The sequence below is a fragment of the Dipodomys spectabilis genome, unplaced genomic scaffold (genome assembly GCF_019054845.1).
Source record: "Dipodomys spectabilis isolate Male_0828 unplaced genomic scaffold, ASM1905484v1 ptg000518l, whole genome shotgun sequence".
Classification (NCBI taxonomy): domain Eukaryota; kingdom Metazoa; phylum Chordata; class Mammalia; order Rodentia; family Heteromyidae; genus Dipodomys; species Dipodomys spectabilis.
In genome coordinates this window covers 326,003-338,337 of record NW_024871195.1, presented here as the reverse complement: position 1 = coordinate 338,337, position 12,335 = coordinate 326,003, and the positions used below count along the sequence as shown (strand labels likewise).

At 40.1% G+C, this 12,335-nt stretch overlaps 1 protein-coding gene across 1 annotated transcript in view; it reads left to right on the top strand.

Moving 5' to 3' along the window:
• Nucleotides 1–12,335, top strand: part of Satb2 (SATB homeobox 2) — a 181,499-nt gene that overhangs the window by 132,710 nt on the left and 36,454 nt on the right. Inside the window, exon 10 of the mRNA XM_042670088.1 lies at nt 9,468–9,665. Within this exon, the coding sequence (XP_042526022.1) occupies nt 9,468–9,665 (198 nt within the window). The remainder of the gene's footprint in view (nt 1–9,467; nt 9,666–12,335) is intronic.

The following is a 12,335-nucleotide window of genomic DNA, read 5'->3' as shown; positions in this document are numbered from 1 at the left end:
AAGAAGTGTGAAGTGATATTTCATGGTGATTTTAATTTGCATTGCCCTGGTAATTTGTGATATCCAGTACCTTTTCATAAATTGGTTGGCCATTTTTATGTCTTCTTTGGAGAAATGTCAGTTCAAATTGTTTGTCCATCTTTTTAAAAAATGTGTGTGTGTGTGTGCATGTGTGTGTGCGCGCAGATCCTGAGGCTTGAACTACTAGAGGATAACAAGGGCAAGCTCCTTTGTTATGTTAAGAAAGATATATATCTTAATGTTTCAAAGGCCCCAGTAAGTGTGCAGCCAGCAAAACAGAGCATGAATATCTTGGTGGGTCCTTCATTTTCCCCTTCTTTTACGTGTAGCATAATTTCAAAGAATTGAGATCTGTTGAGGGAATATCAGCAGTTTGATATCAACTTCATAAGGAAGAATTAGGTACCACTACTATGATTCATTATGTTAATGTTCCTTACTGTAAAACTGCCCTTTATGGGCATCCTTAGTTTTATGCTGAATACCTTTAACCCGGTGCTAACATTTTCATACTGGTTTGAAGCTCAGATTTGCTGCAGAATCAGTGGTTGAGTTATTGCACAGTGCCTTTGGAAAATCACATGTGACTTTGAAGCAAATCCTGTTTTCATATTAAAGGCACCTCTCTGAACAATCACGCCATGCCGGGAAGAGACCAGTAAAATCACGGTTCTTCCAGGGGAGAATGTTAGTTCCTACCACATTGCAATAGAGACGGTTTCATCGTTTTCTTTTCATAGTGTCTGGACTAGGTTGCAGCACGCTGAGCACCTAGAAGGTATGCATTTAAGGAGAAACACATGTGCAGAGCCATACTCCTTCAGTATCATGTCCTAATCACTTGCTTGACTCCTCTACTCCTTACTCCAATCTTTCAGAGGAGTCTGACTCCTGGTTTTCTGCGCTAACCATAATCTCAGACCCCACCACATCCTCCTCTGTCAATTTCTTGAGGAAATTTGCTTAGTACCCTGTGCTGTGTCATAATGCTGCAACTTAAATTTGCAGTAAGGGAGTGGAAATGCTGTGGTTGTTTCCTGCTTGGCATTTTAGCATAGTGTATTTAGCTGTTAATATACTGCTAGTATTTGAATGGAGAAGGACAAAATTCTACATTCATTCTCTTTTTGGCAGACATAAATGGCTTTTTCTAATGCATCTGCCCATGTGCATGTGCATGTATGCATACACATTTACATATGTAAAGGCATATCAAATCCTTATAGTATCGTATGCATATACATACACATATGTGTATGTGCATGTATCTGTAGGTATGTATCTCCCCATGTATCTATGGTAAAGAGGATAATAGAATGGCATACAATTGCGTGATTTGAGGCTAAAGAAAGTTTTCATTACTCTCAAATACAGACTCAATTCTGGCAGACACATGCTTAGAAATTTGTCAGACATGCAAAAGGTAGCCCAGACACAGCTGAGAATTGGTCCCCATGAAAATGCTGTTTAGAACTTCATATACAATTTTGGAAAATAAAAAAAAAAGATCATTTTTGCGTACTGCTTGCAAGGTGCAATGTAATTAACCTTGAACTGTAACCAGATGCTAGGCACATAGCTTCTGTCAGGTTGCAATGACCTCCTCATCAGGGATTCGCTGGAGCCTTGACAAGTCTCCCCTTGTCGTTAGCCTCTTATCTATTTCAGTTTTCTTGATTAGGTTATCTCGAATCATTAGGGGGTTTATTTATTTTAATAGACACTTATTGGATTCATGAAAAGAGAATTTGGTGACTAAGAAACAAGAGCTGAATATTCTCTGGCTCATTTCACACTTCAGAAGAGTCTCAACCAGCTGAGGAGAAATCCTTTCACAGTTACAAAAGTTTGTTTGGGGACTTTATGTGCTTCCACTTAGAAAGCGACTGTCTGTGGTTAATAATAAGAATTTTCTTTTAAGGCACTCAGAAAACATTTCCTTTTGGTTACATATGCTGACATTTTCGGTATTGAAGATGTGGGTGAGTAAGTGGCCTTTTACATTTCTGCTGCAAGAGCCTGACTCATCCTCCTGAGGAGCTGTTCATTTGCCGACTTCCCCATTCATTAGAGTTACACTAGAGGGGCCACATGGTGGGGCGAAGTACCATCAAGTAACTTGCATCCATTCCTCAGCTGACTGTTAGCAAAGCAAGGTGAGCAATGATTGGTGAGATTAGGTCCTGCCTTCCAGGACACACAGTCTTATTCACCAGGGCAAGAGTTACCCTCTTTTGTTAAAGGTCAGAGTGAGCTTAAGAACTGGTATTCATTGCTGGTTTGTATTTATTCTGAAATATCAAGAAAATTTGTCACAGATTTAGTTTTTTGAGTCAGGGTCTCATTATATAGTCCATTCTAGCCTTCAACTCATGATCTTCCTGCTGCAGCCTCTCCAGGATGGAGATCAGGTGCCACCACACCTGGATGCCTACTTTGCTTTCTTTCTCTCTCTTTCTCTCCCTTGCTAACTCAAACCCTCTGTCTCTCTTTCTTGGAAAAGACCCACCAGGAAGGGGAGAAATTGGAGTCATAGCCTGTTCTGGCACATGGGGGAAATTGTTACTTTATACACAGTTGCATTTCAGTACCATGGACAGGAACTCCTGGCCTTCTCATCTCTTGCGCCCCCTCTACCCTCTATCATTCAAACATAAAGTTTAGAATTAGAATTCAAACTCACTCGAGACTGTATTACTGTTTTGTAAAAAACTTACCTGATTATTTGAGAAGACTGTTTTTGATATGTGATTTGATGGGATTTTAAACCTTTATTTTTGATAGATAGTGCTATTCTTCCATTTATTTTTCAACCCAAGAAAGTTTAAATGTTTCCATATGGAAAACAAACAGCACACACACACACACACACACACACACACACACACACACACACACATGCACACAGAGAAGACATACACAGAAGAAAATGGTTAAAGTGATGAAAACAGATTTGTTTATAATATATGCCATTGCTCTTTGGGATGAAAACTCTTATAAAGGCTTATGAACAATGTATTCTATTGCTATCAGTCCATTGTGGGTCTTAATTAATACCCAATAACATGATTTAATTCTGAATAAACCTTATGTAGGCTAGGATGAGTGGTGTTCTTGACTTTAGCATCCTCTTTTCCCCTAAGCACTTTTTAATTACATAGGAAACATGGGAGAGGGAAAGAAGGAAGAGTTAATTCTTTGTCCTATCAGTTAAAATGCTTTCCATGATTCCTTAGGCTTTTTAGGATTACAGTGAAATGATCAAGTATTAGAAAGGGGGAAAACCTTAGAACATTATTAACAGAGTTACTCATCGAAATAAGTGCTCCTTTTCAACAATAACTCAGAATCTGAGGTATAAGGTATTCCTCAAAGCTAATTTCTGTATAATATAGCAGTTTCCATTTAATCAAATGGGCATCTATGAAGCATCTACTTGGGGTAAAGAACCATACTCTGCTCTGAAAAGGCCAGAATGACTAAGAAACCAATCATTCCCCACCACTCCCATCAAAAAGCTGATTGTTCTGATGGGGATGCAGAAGTATCCACTTCTAACAGTAACAGTCATCAAATTCGGAGACAGTATATACATAATGCCTGAGGGTCAGACAGGAGTGAGCAACTACTTCTCACAGATCCAGTCAGCCAAACCCTGAGATATAGCATCTCCTGGGATCAGAAGTTTATGTATGAGGCATTCCAGCTAAGGGCAACAGCATGAGGTTGAAAGGTACCAGCATCTACAGGGATTCACAAGGTCTACAGGGCAATTGATGGTGGTGAATCATGGTTCTTATTGTTACCTCTTCAAAAGCATCTGAATTGTAAACTAAAGGTTGCCTCATGATCCTTACCAAAATATCAGCTTAGTAAAGGAATAATATGGAGTTACTATTTACCTTCTAAAAATAATCAGTAGTATGTATCTTCAAATAGTAAGGAATCTTGGTGCATTTGCAACATGATTTGCTTTGTAAATTCAGATTGGCATTCAACTTTCAGGGATATGTGGGTTATAAACAAACTATATCTTGACTAGCATGCATGTCACCTCACCTGCAGTTAGAAAGGTTCAGTGGTTAGAATTGTTTGTGCTACTGAGGGAAAGGTATTTGTTTAAGAGGCTGCCATGAAGGGCAAAATGAGATGTTAATAAATAGTATTTGCTTATGCACTGAATGTTCAGGAACTCTTAAACCACTGATTGCAGGGAAATAGTCTTCCCACTGTTCTCTGGAATAGATTTTGAAGGTAAGAGAGTTTTCATCACAAATCTCTAAAGGGATCATTACACTTAGGTTCCATTGGTATTTCCCTAAATAAGTCCCATGTACTTTTTGGATTAAAATATGTTTTATTTTGAATTAGTTTTAAACTTAGAAATCATCTAAGTAGTACAGAATGGATAATTGCATTCTTACTATTTATTTCTCATCTATCTTCCTCTAATGTTGACACCTTCTTTCACCATAGACAATTTTTATTATAATAGTACAATTTCAAAACCAGGAAATTTAACATTGTTTAAATATTTTAAAACTAGAACCTAATTCTAATTTCTCCAGTTTTCCCACTAATGCCCAATTTCTGGGCCAGGATAACAGGTTCTATCCAGGAACCACAGTGTATCTAGTTGTTAATTGTTCTTGATCATCTTTAGCCTGCCAATGGTTCCTTAGTCTTGCTTTTTATGACCTTGTCACTTTTGCTAAGTTCTGACTGATTGTTGTGTCAAGCAGATCTTGAATTTGGGTTTGTCTGAGGTTTTCTCAATATTTGACTGAAGTTATGCATTTTGGGAAAGACTCCTCCGATATGATACTGTGTCCTTCATGGTGCATCCTGAAGTAAGGAGGCTGAGACTAAGTGACTTCTTACTGCCATCCTCGTACCTCTTGCTGGTTGGAGGGAGTTCTACACTCAGTGCTAAAAAGCTTAGAGGTGAGAGAAGCCATTGGTTAAATGCAGATGCCTAGCTCAAGGTGAGCTTGGAGAACTCTGCTTCAGAGAAATGCAGATGCCATAGCCTTAGGAAAATTTTGAATATAAAAGAATTCTCTGGTCCTGCCTTGATTATCTTCCTAAATGGCTTAAATCACCTGCCTCTGAATGCCTTTCAGATTTCCCTATATAGAAGGTTGAGGCCTATCTTCCCTAGATGGAAAAGTTCCTCTGGTACCTGAGCTTGTACCTGAATATGTCCATATAAGATATGGCATCTTGTCTTCATGGTGGGAGGAAGGTGATCTCCCCTCCCCGGCCTCCCAGGTGATGGGTGTACCTGAATCTCTGGAGACAGGGGTGGGTACTTGAAGGATAGGCTACAAAACCTTTCAGTCCAGTGCCTGGGAGTGGGAGTTTCCTGTGATCCTGCCCCCTGACCTGACCCTGTCTAGGCTCAGACCAACTCAGATGCCATTACACCATGCCACGTGTCTTCATGTTCATGTCCCGTCTCCTGGTGCTTCCCTGGTCACCATGATGTCCCAGTTCAGCTCTCCTTTGGAGCTGAATTAGTTTGTTGGTATTATTTTTGTTCTTTCTTTCCTTTCGGGCCTTCATGGCTCAGTTTCCTAACAGTGTTAAATGTATTTGCTGGCTGCTGGTCTTTGAGACAGGAGCATGCATTCGCTAGCCTTTTAATAAAGATTCCAAGATTTGACCTCTTACCTTATAGCATCCTATCACAGCATTCATCCTGGCCATCACTAGTGATACAGATCTTGAAGTTTCTTATTGTATCTTTCACCCTACTGGCTATTTACTCTCTGCTACTTATAACAGATAGCAAGACAACAGATCATGAAGAGCAGAACTGGAGGGGAACATAGAGACCATCTTCTGTTAGCCTCTCTCTTCTCAATTAAGCACCCAGAGGCTCCAGGCTCCAGCAAGGCAATCACTTGCCCAAAGATTAGCCAGTTATTTAATGAAAGTATGTCAGGTCTCAGGGTTCAAAGTTTAATACTAACTTCATTTTGTAGTTGGGCTCAAACACTTATAACTCACTTAGTCCCACTTTTACCAGACTGCAAGAGCTAAATGGACTTATGAATATTTAACTAATCTGGTCAAAATTTACAACCTACCTGGAAGAAATACCATAGAGAGGGATGTAGTCTTTGATTCCTGGTGCCCACTCACAGAAGTAGACAAGGTGTGAAATCAGATGAACTTCTCCACCAGCGTTTCTGAAATGAAAATAATTCTCCTGGAATGCTCCGCATAACACAGGGAACAACAACAAAAAAACCTACTTGAGATTTTTAACAGAAAAAGGAGATTTGTTTATTAATAATTCATGAGTTCCCATTGAACATGCACGACAGAAACCGTGCTATTCAATAGAGAATACTGTCATCTGTCACTGTTTTATTTGACATTTACACTTTTTTTTTTGCCTGATACTGCAAAACTTTCTTGGATGGCATGCAAAAATTATATAAATGAAAAAATCCCAACGTGGGGACCCTTTATCTCTTCTGTGGTGGGCTACACACATGTACATTCATGCAACAGCATGGCACGTCCCCACACATTCATTACTCACCAAACAAGCTAATAAGAGACCCTATTGAGAAAACAGAGATAAGCATCCCAAATGGGCTGGTGGGTAAGGTGGGAAGGGAGGTGGAAGGATAGATTTCCTGAAGATAAGCACATAAATACGTGCATCAGAGTGAGGAGGAAGCAAATCATGGCTGCCGTGAAGAAAACTGACAAAAAAATACACTGCCATTTCAGATACAAAATAAATATTTATAAATGGCATCACAGGAGCTCCGTTTGTAGGGAAGATCAGCACTTAGTAGAAGAGGTAGGAGGATCTTAGGATATTGTGCTACAGTAAGACTCCCCACAATCTTTCTGCTCCGTGGGTTAGTTATTATTTATAAAAATCACAGAACCAGCTGATACATTCATAAGCTAATTATTGAAGCAGCTGGGTACACATGGTGCAATATGTCCAAGGCTGTGAAGTATCACAGATTTCTTGGGGCCTGCTGTGGTGGGGGTGCACTGTTGAGGCTCCATTCCTTAATCTGATCAGCCAAGCAAACACTTTGTGGGGAAACTAGATTAATAACCCTCTAAATACCATGAATGTGCTTCATCTTCAAAACCGGGTTCCCTTAAACATGCTATTAGCTCAGCTCATCAGGGATTTGAGGAAGTTCTCTGGTGCCCTAAGAACAGGGTCTTGTTGGCTCCATCCCTATGCCAGAAATTAATTTGGTTTGCTTATGTCTGCACACATGATCACACTTGTGTCTAATCCGCTCCCTAATAGCTTCAAGGTCAAGACCTTTCATGTCAGTGGGCAAATTGAGCACTACACCTCTTAAAGACTGATGGCAAACAGCACACAGTCCATAACGAGGCCTGTAGTGTTGTTCTAAGTGATTGTAATGAGTGCAGATTATAACAGCGCATATAAATCAAACGTGGCAATGAATGTTGTGCGAGACATTCCAAGTGTCATAAGTGGAGATACCACTCAGCTGTCACCTGTCTCCTTTCAAGCTGTGGCTTCCCACAATGCAATTCATCCCTCAAGCAGAACAGCAGGTGCTGTCTTCCTTGAGGTCTGGGCAGCTCAGAACTTCATCTTTTAACAGATGTAGATTTTTGTTTTTATTTTCCATTCAAGGATTGGTCTCTATGCTATTGCTTCCCCTGAGAGATGTTAAACATACCTGTTTGAAACATTTGAAAGAGTTCAGTTGGAGACTTATTCAGATTTATGAAAAGACAGTGAAACAGGAGCTTATATTTTCCACAGATGGTTTATTTTCCATTTCAAGAATTCCTCCCTTTGTATAAAGAAACCCTTGAGGAAACACTTTGGGACCAGGAGATTTTAATTTTTTTAAATATCACTTATTGTCTGGCAGGAATTAAAAACTACCTTCATTTTTCATATATGTGGCTCTATGAAAATTAACCATTACCTGCCTCTTAATTGAATTCAATACAATCTATGAAAATACTTGGGGAAACATTTCCAAGCAAACGATAAGATATCTTGTTTTCATTCTTCCTAACCCTCTAACTCTCCCAAGCTCCCAGTTTATTGCAAGAAAAGATCAGGTCTGCGCAAATGTGGCCTCTCACTTGTAAAAACAAGGCAGTGTTGTGTTACAGATTAGTTTATAAATCCCCAGTGGCTTCACAGTTCAGTGCCTACAGCTGCTGCAGATGGGCCTAGGTTTTTGTCTCTTCGCGGTGCTGCAGCCGGCAGTTGAAGGAGAAAATGGAATGATCAGGTTATTAACATGGAGGCCGTGAGGAAGAGGTTGCACAATGAGAACAGCTGGTGTTGCTGTCTTGGCTGATGCAGCGGAGATAATCAAATCTTGCCCTTTTTTTTGGGTAAAAGCAGAAGACACAGTGGAGAGTTAGACAAACAACGGCTTATGATATTATATGGGGCTTTTATGATGCGTGTCAGGAGCTTACATTGGCTTACAAGTTCTGATAGAGAATTCGTTGAGGTTTGGGGATTCATTTTTCACAAAGTCAGTTGCATGTACACACCTCTTTCGAAAAAAATTACTCTTCTGTAAGATTCATAATGTGGGACAGTTCTTTTTTTAAAAAAAAAATTAGCTATGTAGCTTGGAAATGATGGGTTAGAAAGCTACTGGGTAAAATATTTTGACATGAGTCAGTGAGCGATGTTGACAGCATCCTCAGTATTATTTTCATATAATCCATCATTATTTGCATTCCATTTTCTTTCTCATGCAGTTGCAAGAGAGAGAACATCCGGACACCAGAGTTGGTAGGCAGACATTTGCAGGTGCAACCTGACCAATTGCCTGTCTTCCTGCAGGTGTGGCTGTGGCAGGAAAGGGATGGTTAGGAGTGCATCAAGCTCAGAGCATTCAGAGATGGACCAAACGTATATTAGTTTTTCATTCTAAGACTGTTGTTTCTCCAGTGTATTTACTAGCAATTGGAAGAATATTTCCTCTTTAGAGAATTCACTGCAGTCTATCTTCTTTCTCTAGAATCGAATTCCTCAGAATTTGTCACCACAGAGATCTATTCATCTGCCCTCTTTTCTTAAGGTATAATTAATATTACCCTAGTGGGTAATTGGTTAAAATAGTGGCCAAACAATGCCACTTATTATCTGTGAGAATTGGATAATTGCAACCTTGCTCCAGTATCTAGAGTAAGTTTCCTTAAAAAAATTATGAAACAGTAGTTAAGAATATATCCTGTTGGTAGAATGAAGGTTTGTGGGCACTGGCATAACCACTTATGAGGCCACAGGTTGTTTTTTGAGTTACACTGTTCCTGTAGCTCCCTACCAAGCTGGTATGATCAATTTTGACAGTAAAACAGGAACAAGTAGCATAGCATCTGACTATGATCCAGGCCTCCTTAGCTGCTCTGGCCCCTGCAGACTAACTCAGATGATCTCCTCTTTCCAGGGCTGGCTCTGTGAACTTCTCCGCTGGAAAGAAAACCCAAGTCCAGAAAACCGAACCCTCTGGGAGAACCTCTGCACCATTCGTCGCTTCCTGAACCTCCCCCAGCACGAACGGGATGTGATCTATGAGGAAGAGTCCCGACATCACCACAGTGAGCGCATGCAGCATGTGGTCCAGCTTCCACCTGAGCCGGTGCAGGTCAGTGCTCCCCTGCCTCCAGCCCAAACAGGGCTCTCTCTGTCTGTGTGGCCATCAAGGGCCAATGGGGCACTCTCTACGTTCTACCACCTCCTGCAGAGGAGGGCCGCTGCATGATCCCAGGACAGATCACCCTGTTATCATAGTGAGCACTGTGTAACTGTGTATGTATGTGCACAGAGAAAAATGACCAAGGATCCACATGCCAGAGGTATGTGGATAGTCTGTGCCTCATGAGGTTGTGAGGGCCAGTGCACTCACAGAGAATTAAATCTCCCTGCCAGAAAGCATCTTGTCCCTCATTTTGTCTGAAGTAACTTTTGATCCCAAATTCCTCAGAGAATATTTGATTAGAAGAAACAACCACTTGACCTGAGAAATATCTTTGAACTCAACTGAACCTTTGAAAGAATTTGTGACAGATTCCTAGAATGTTAGCATGAGGTGCTGCTTCTTTGGGTTTTCTTTTCAGAAACATGCCTTCATTTGGGTTGGCTTAGTTTTGGCTCTTATTGAAACAAATAATGTATCTTTTTGAAAGTAATTGAGCTTACTGACTCTGTCATCTAAGATCAAGAAGTGTTAGGATTTCAAGAAGTATTTGCCTATGAATTGGTTGGTCCAACTGTCCAATAACATCCATCAAAGGGGACTTCTCAAAGTCTAATGCCTCTTCTCTGTAGAAGAGGAAAGTTGAGGCAAGCATGAATGCATCTATGTGTGTGTGTGTGTGTGTGTGTGTGTGTGTGTGTGAGAGAGAGAGAGAGAGAGAGAGAGAGAGAGAGAGAGAGAGAGAGAGAAAGAATGGAAGGGAAGATGAGGATGAAAGATGGTTGAAGTGTGGTCTATGCTACAGAGGCAGTGAAGGCCAATGACCAAGGTAGTCGTAAAGTATGCTTGCAGGTGCCTGGGTCTACAGTCCCTTTGGTCCACCCTCCATACTATCAAGTCACATTTCATCCAAGTATTGACACCACAGACAAAGCTGTCATCTTATCATTCATTGGTAAACTTCCCAGACCAAAGTTAGAGAGTGAATTGCCCAAATTGTTAGACTCATGGGTTCATAAAGGTAGTCTCTTGTAAAGTCTTCAGTGAAGCAGAGTGTAAGGGTGCACAAGACAGTAAGGGTACACAGTTAGGAAGTGGCACAACCACCCAGCTTCAGGAGATTGAGCCACAGGGCTTACCCTATAGGACTCATCCTCCCTGTTTCTAGCTGGGACCTCAACAAAAACATACTGAGTCACAAAGAACATTGTTTTTTGACTCTGAGATTTTAAAGTCTTAAGATTAAAGGCGGGAGGCAATATAGATTTTCCAACCTTTTACTTTAGAAATAATTTGATTTGAAACGTGCAGACTCCTATTTGTGATCATTATTATTCCATCAAGTACAATATTCTTGAATATCAATCAATTAAATGGATAGTCTCAAAACAAAAGACCATGCCAACTATATAAGTACAGCCATATGACAAACACACTTTTTCCCTCATGGGGGTATAGCTTGCTCCATACATGTCTTTAACCTGCACAAAGCCAAAGGCTTTGGGAACTATTGAATTTGCATGGACTTTGTTATTCAGGGCCCATCCTAGTTCAATCTAGCAGCGAGAAACTCATTAGTGGCAGGCCCATTTCAATCATAGGACAATGAATGATGAGTTAAAAGCTTAGAGGAATTTGGGATAATAGTATAAAAACCCATTCTCTAATATGACTGGGGACCCCTTCATTTCAGTGCTAGTTCCCATAACATTCCTGGCTTGATTCTTTGTCCAGAATGCATCATCTTTGTAGAGCCTTTGGCTAGGTAGCTGAAAAAATATTCAACTTAGCATTTTGTCTACAGTTGAGTAAAGTAACTATTAGGAACGGACAGCCAATTGATTTATAAGTTTTGTTATCTTTTATGTTTGTATGTCAGAACCAGAAAGTGCTGATACTATGTAATGACTAACAGAAATTCACTTATTCTATAAAAGTTTATTCCTATCTCTCAGACCTTGGCTAAAGTGTTTATAACTAAGATAATTTACTGCACATTGAATCAGTTGCCCTATCCATTTCCCTTGACCTCGATGCCTTCAGTATTGTGAAATTCTCAGTACATTAGTTTTGTTTTGTTTTTTTTTTCCTTTTTCACATTGTGCCAGTCTCTGGGTAACACTTGCCTTACTGAATTTGTTTGTCAGAAAAATGCAAAGCTATAGATTAATTATTTATTACAATCAACTACGAAAAATGAAGAAAAATAGCTGGAACCGGCCAGCAGAACTCTTGAGAATGGAGAACACAGCTGGCACAGTTCTGGGACTCAGAGAGGACTGTGTTAAAGGGACACCAACCCACTAAAAATGCCTGTAATTGACCAGAAGCCACGTCATTAGATTTGGGTTGCAGTTCACTTCTACGCTGGATCAGCTAGATTTCTAGAGAGATAATTTTGTTTACTTACTTTAGGAACTTTCAATTCATATGCAGGGTAAAATTAGTTTGGCAGTGTTACGTTTTGTCTAATTAGATAGAGAAAGGCCATCGCTAAATAGTTAAAAATGAGTGAGACCAATGATGACCAAGTTTTTATGCATGTGGCACATTACAACACAGAGGCATCTTCCCCATGTGGTATTACAGGAGTGCTAGGAAAGTTTCTTTAGGTAGTTT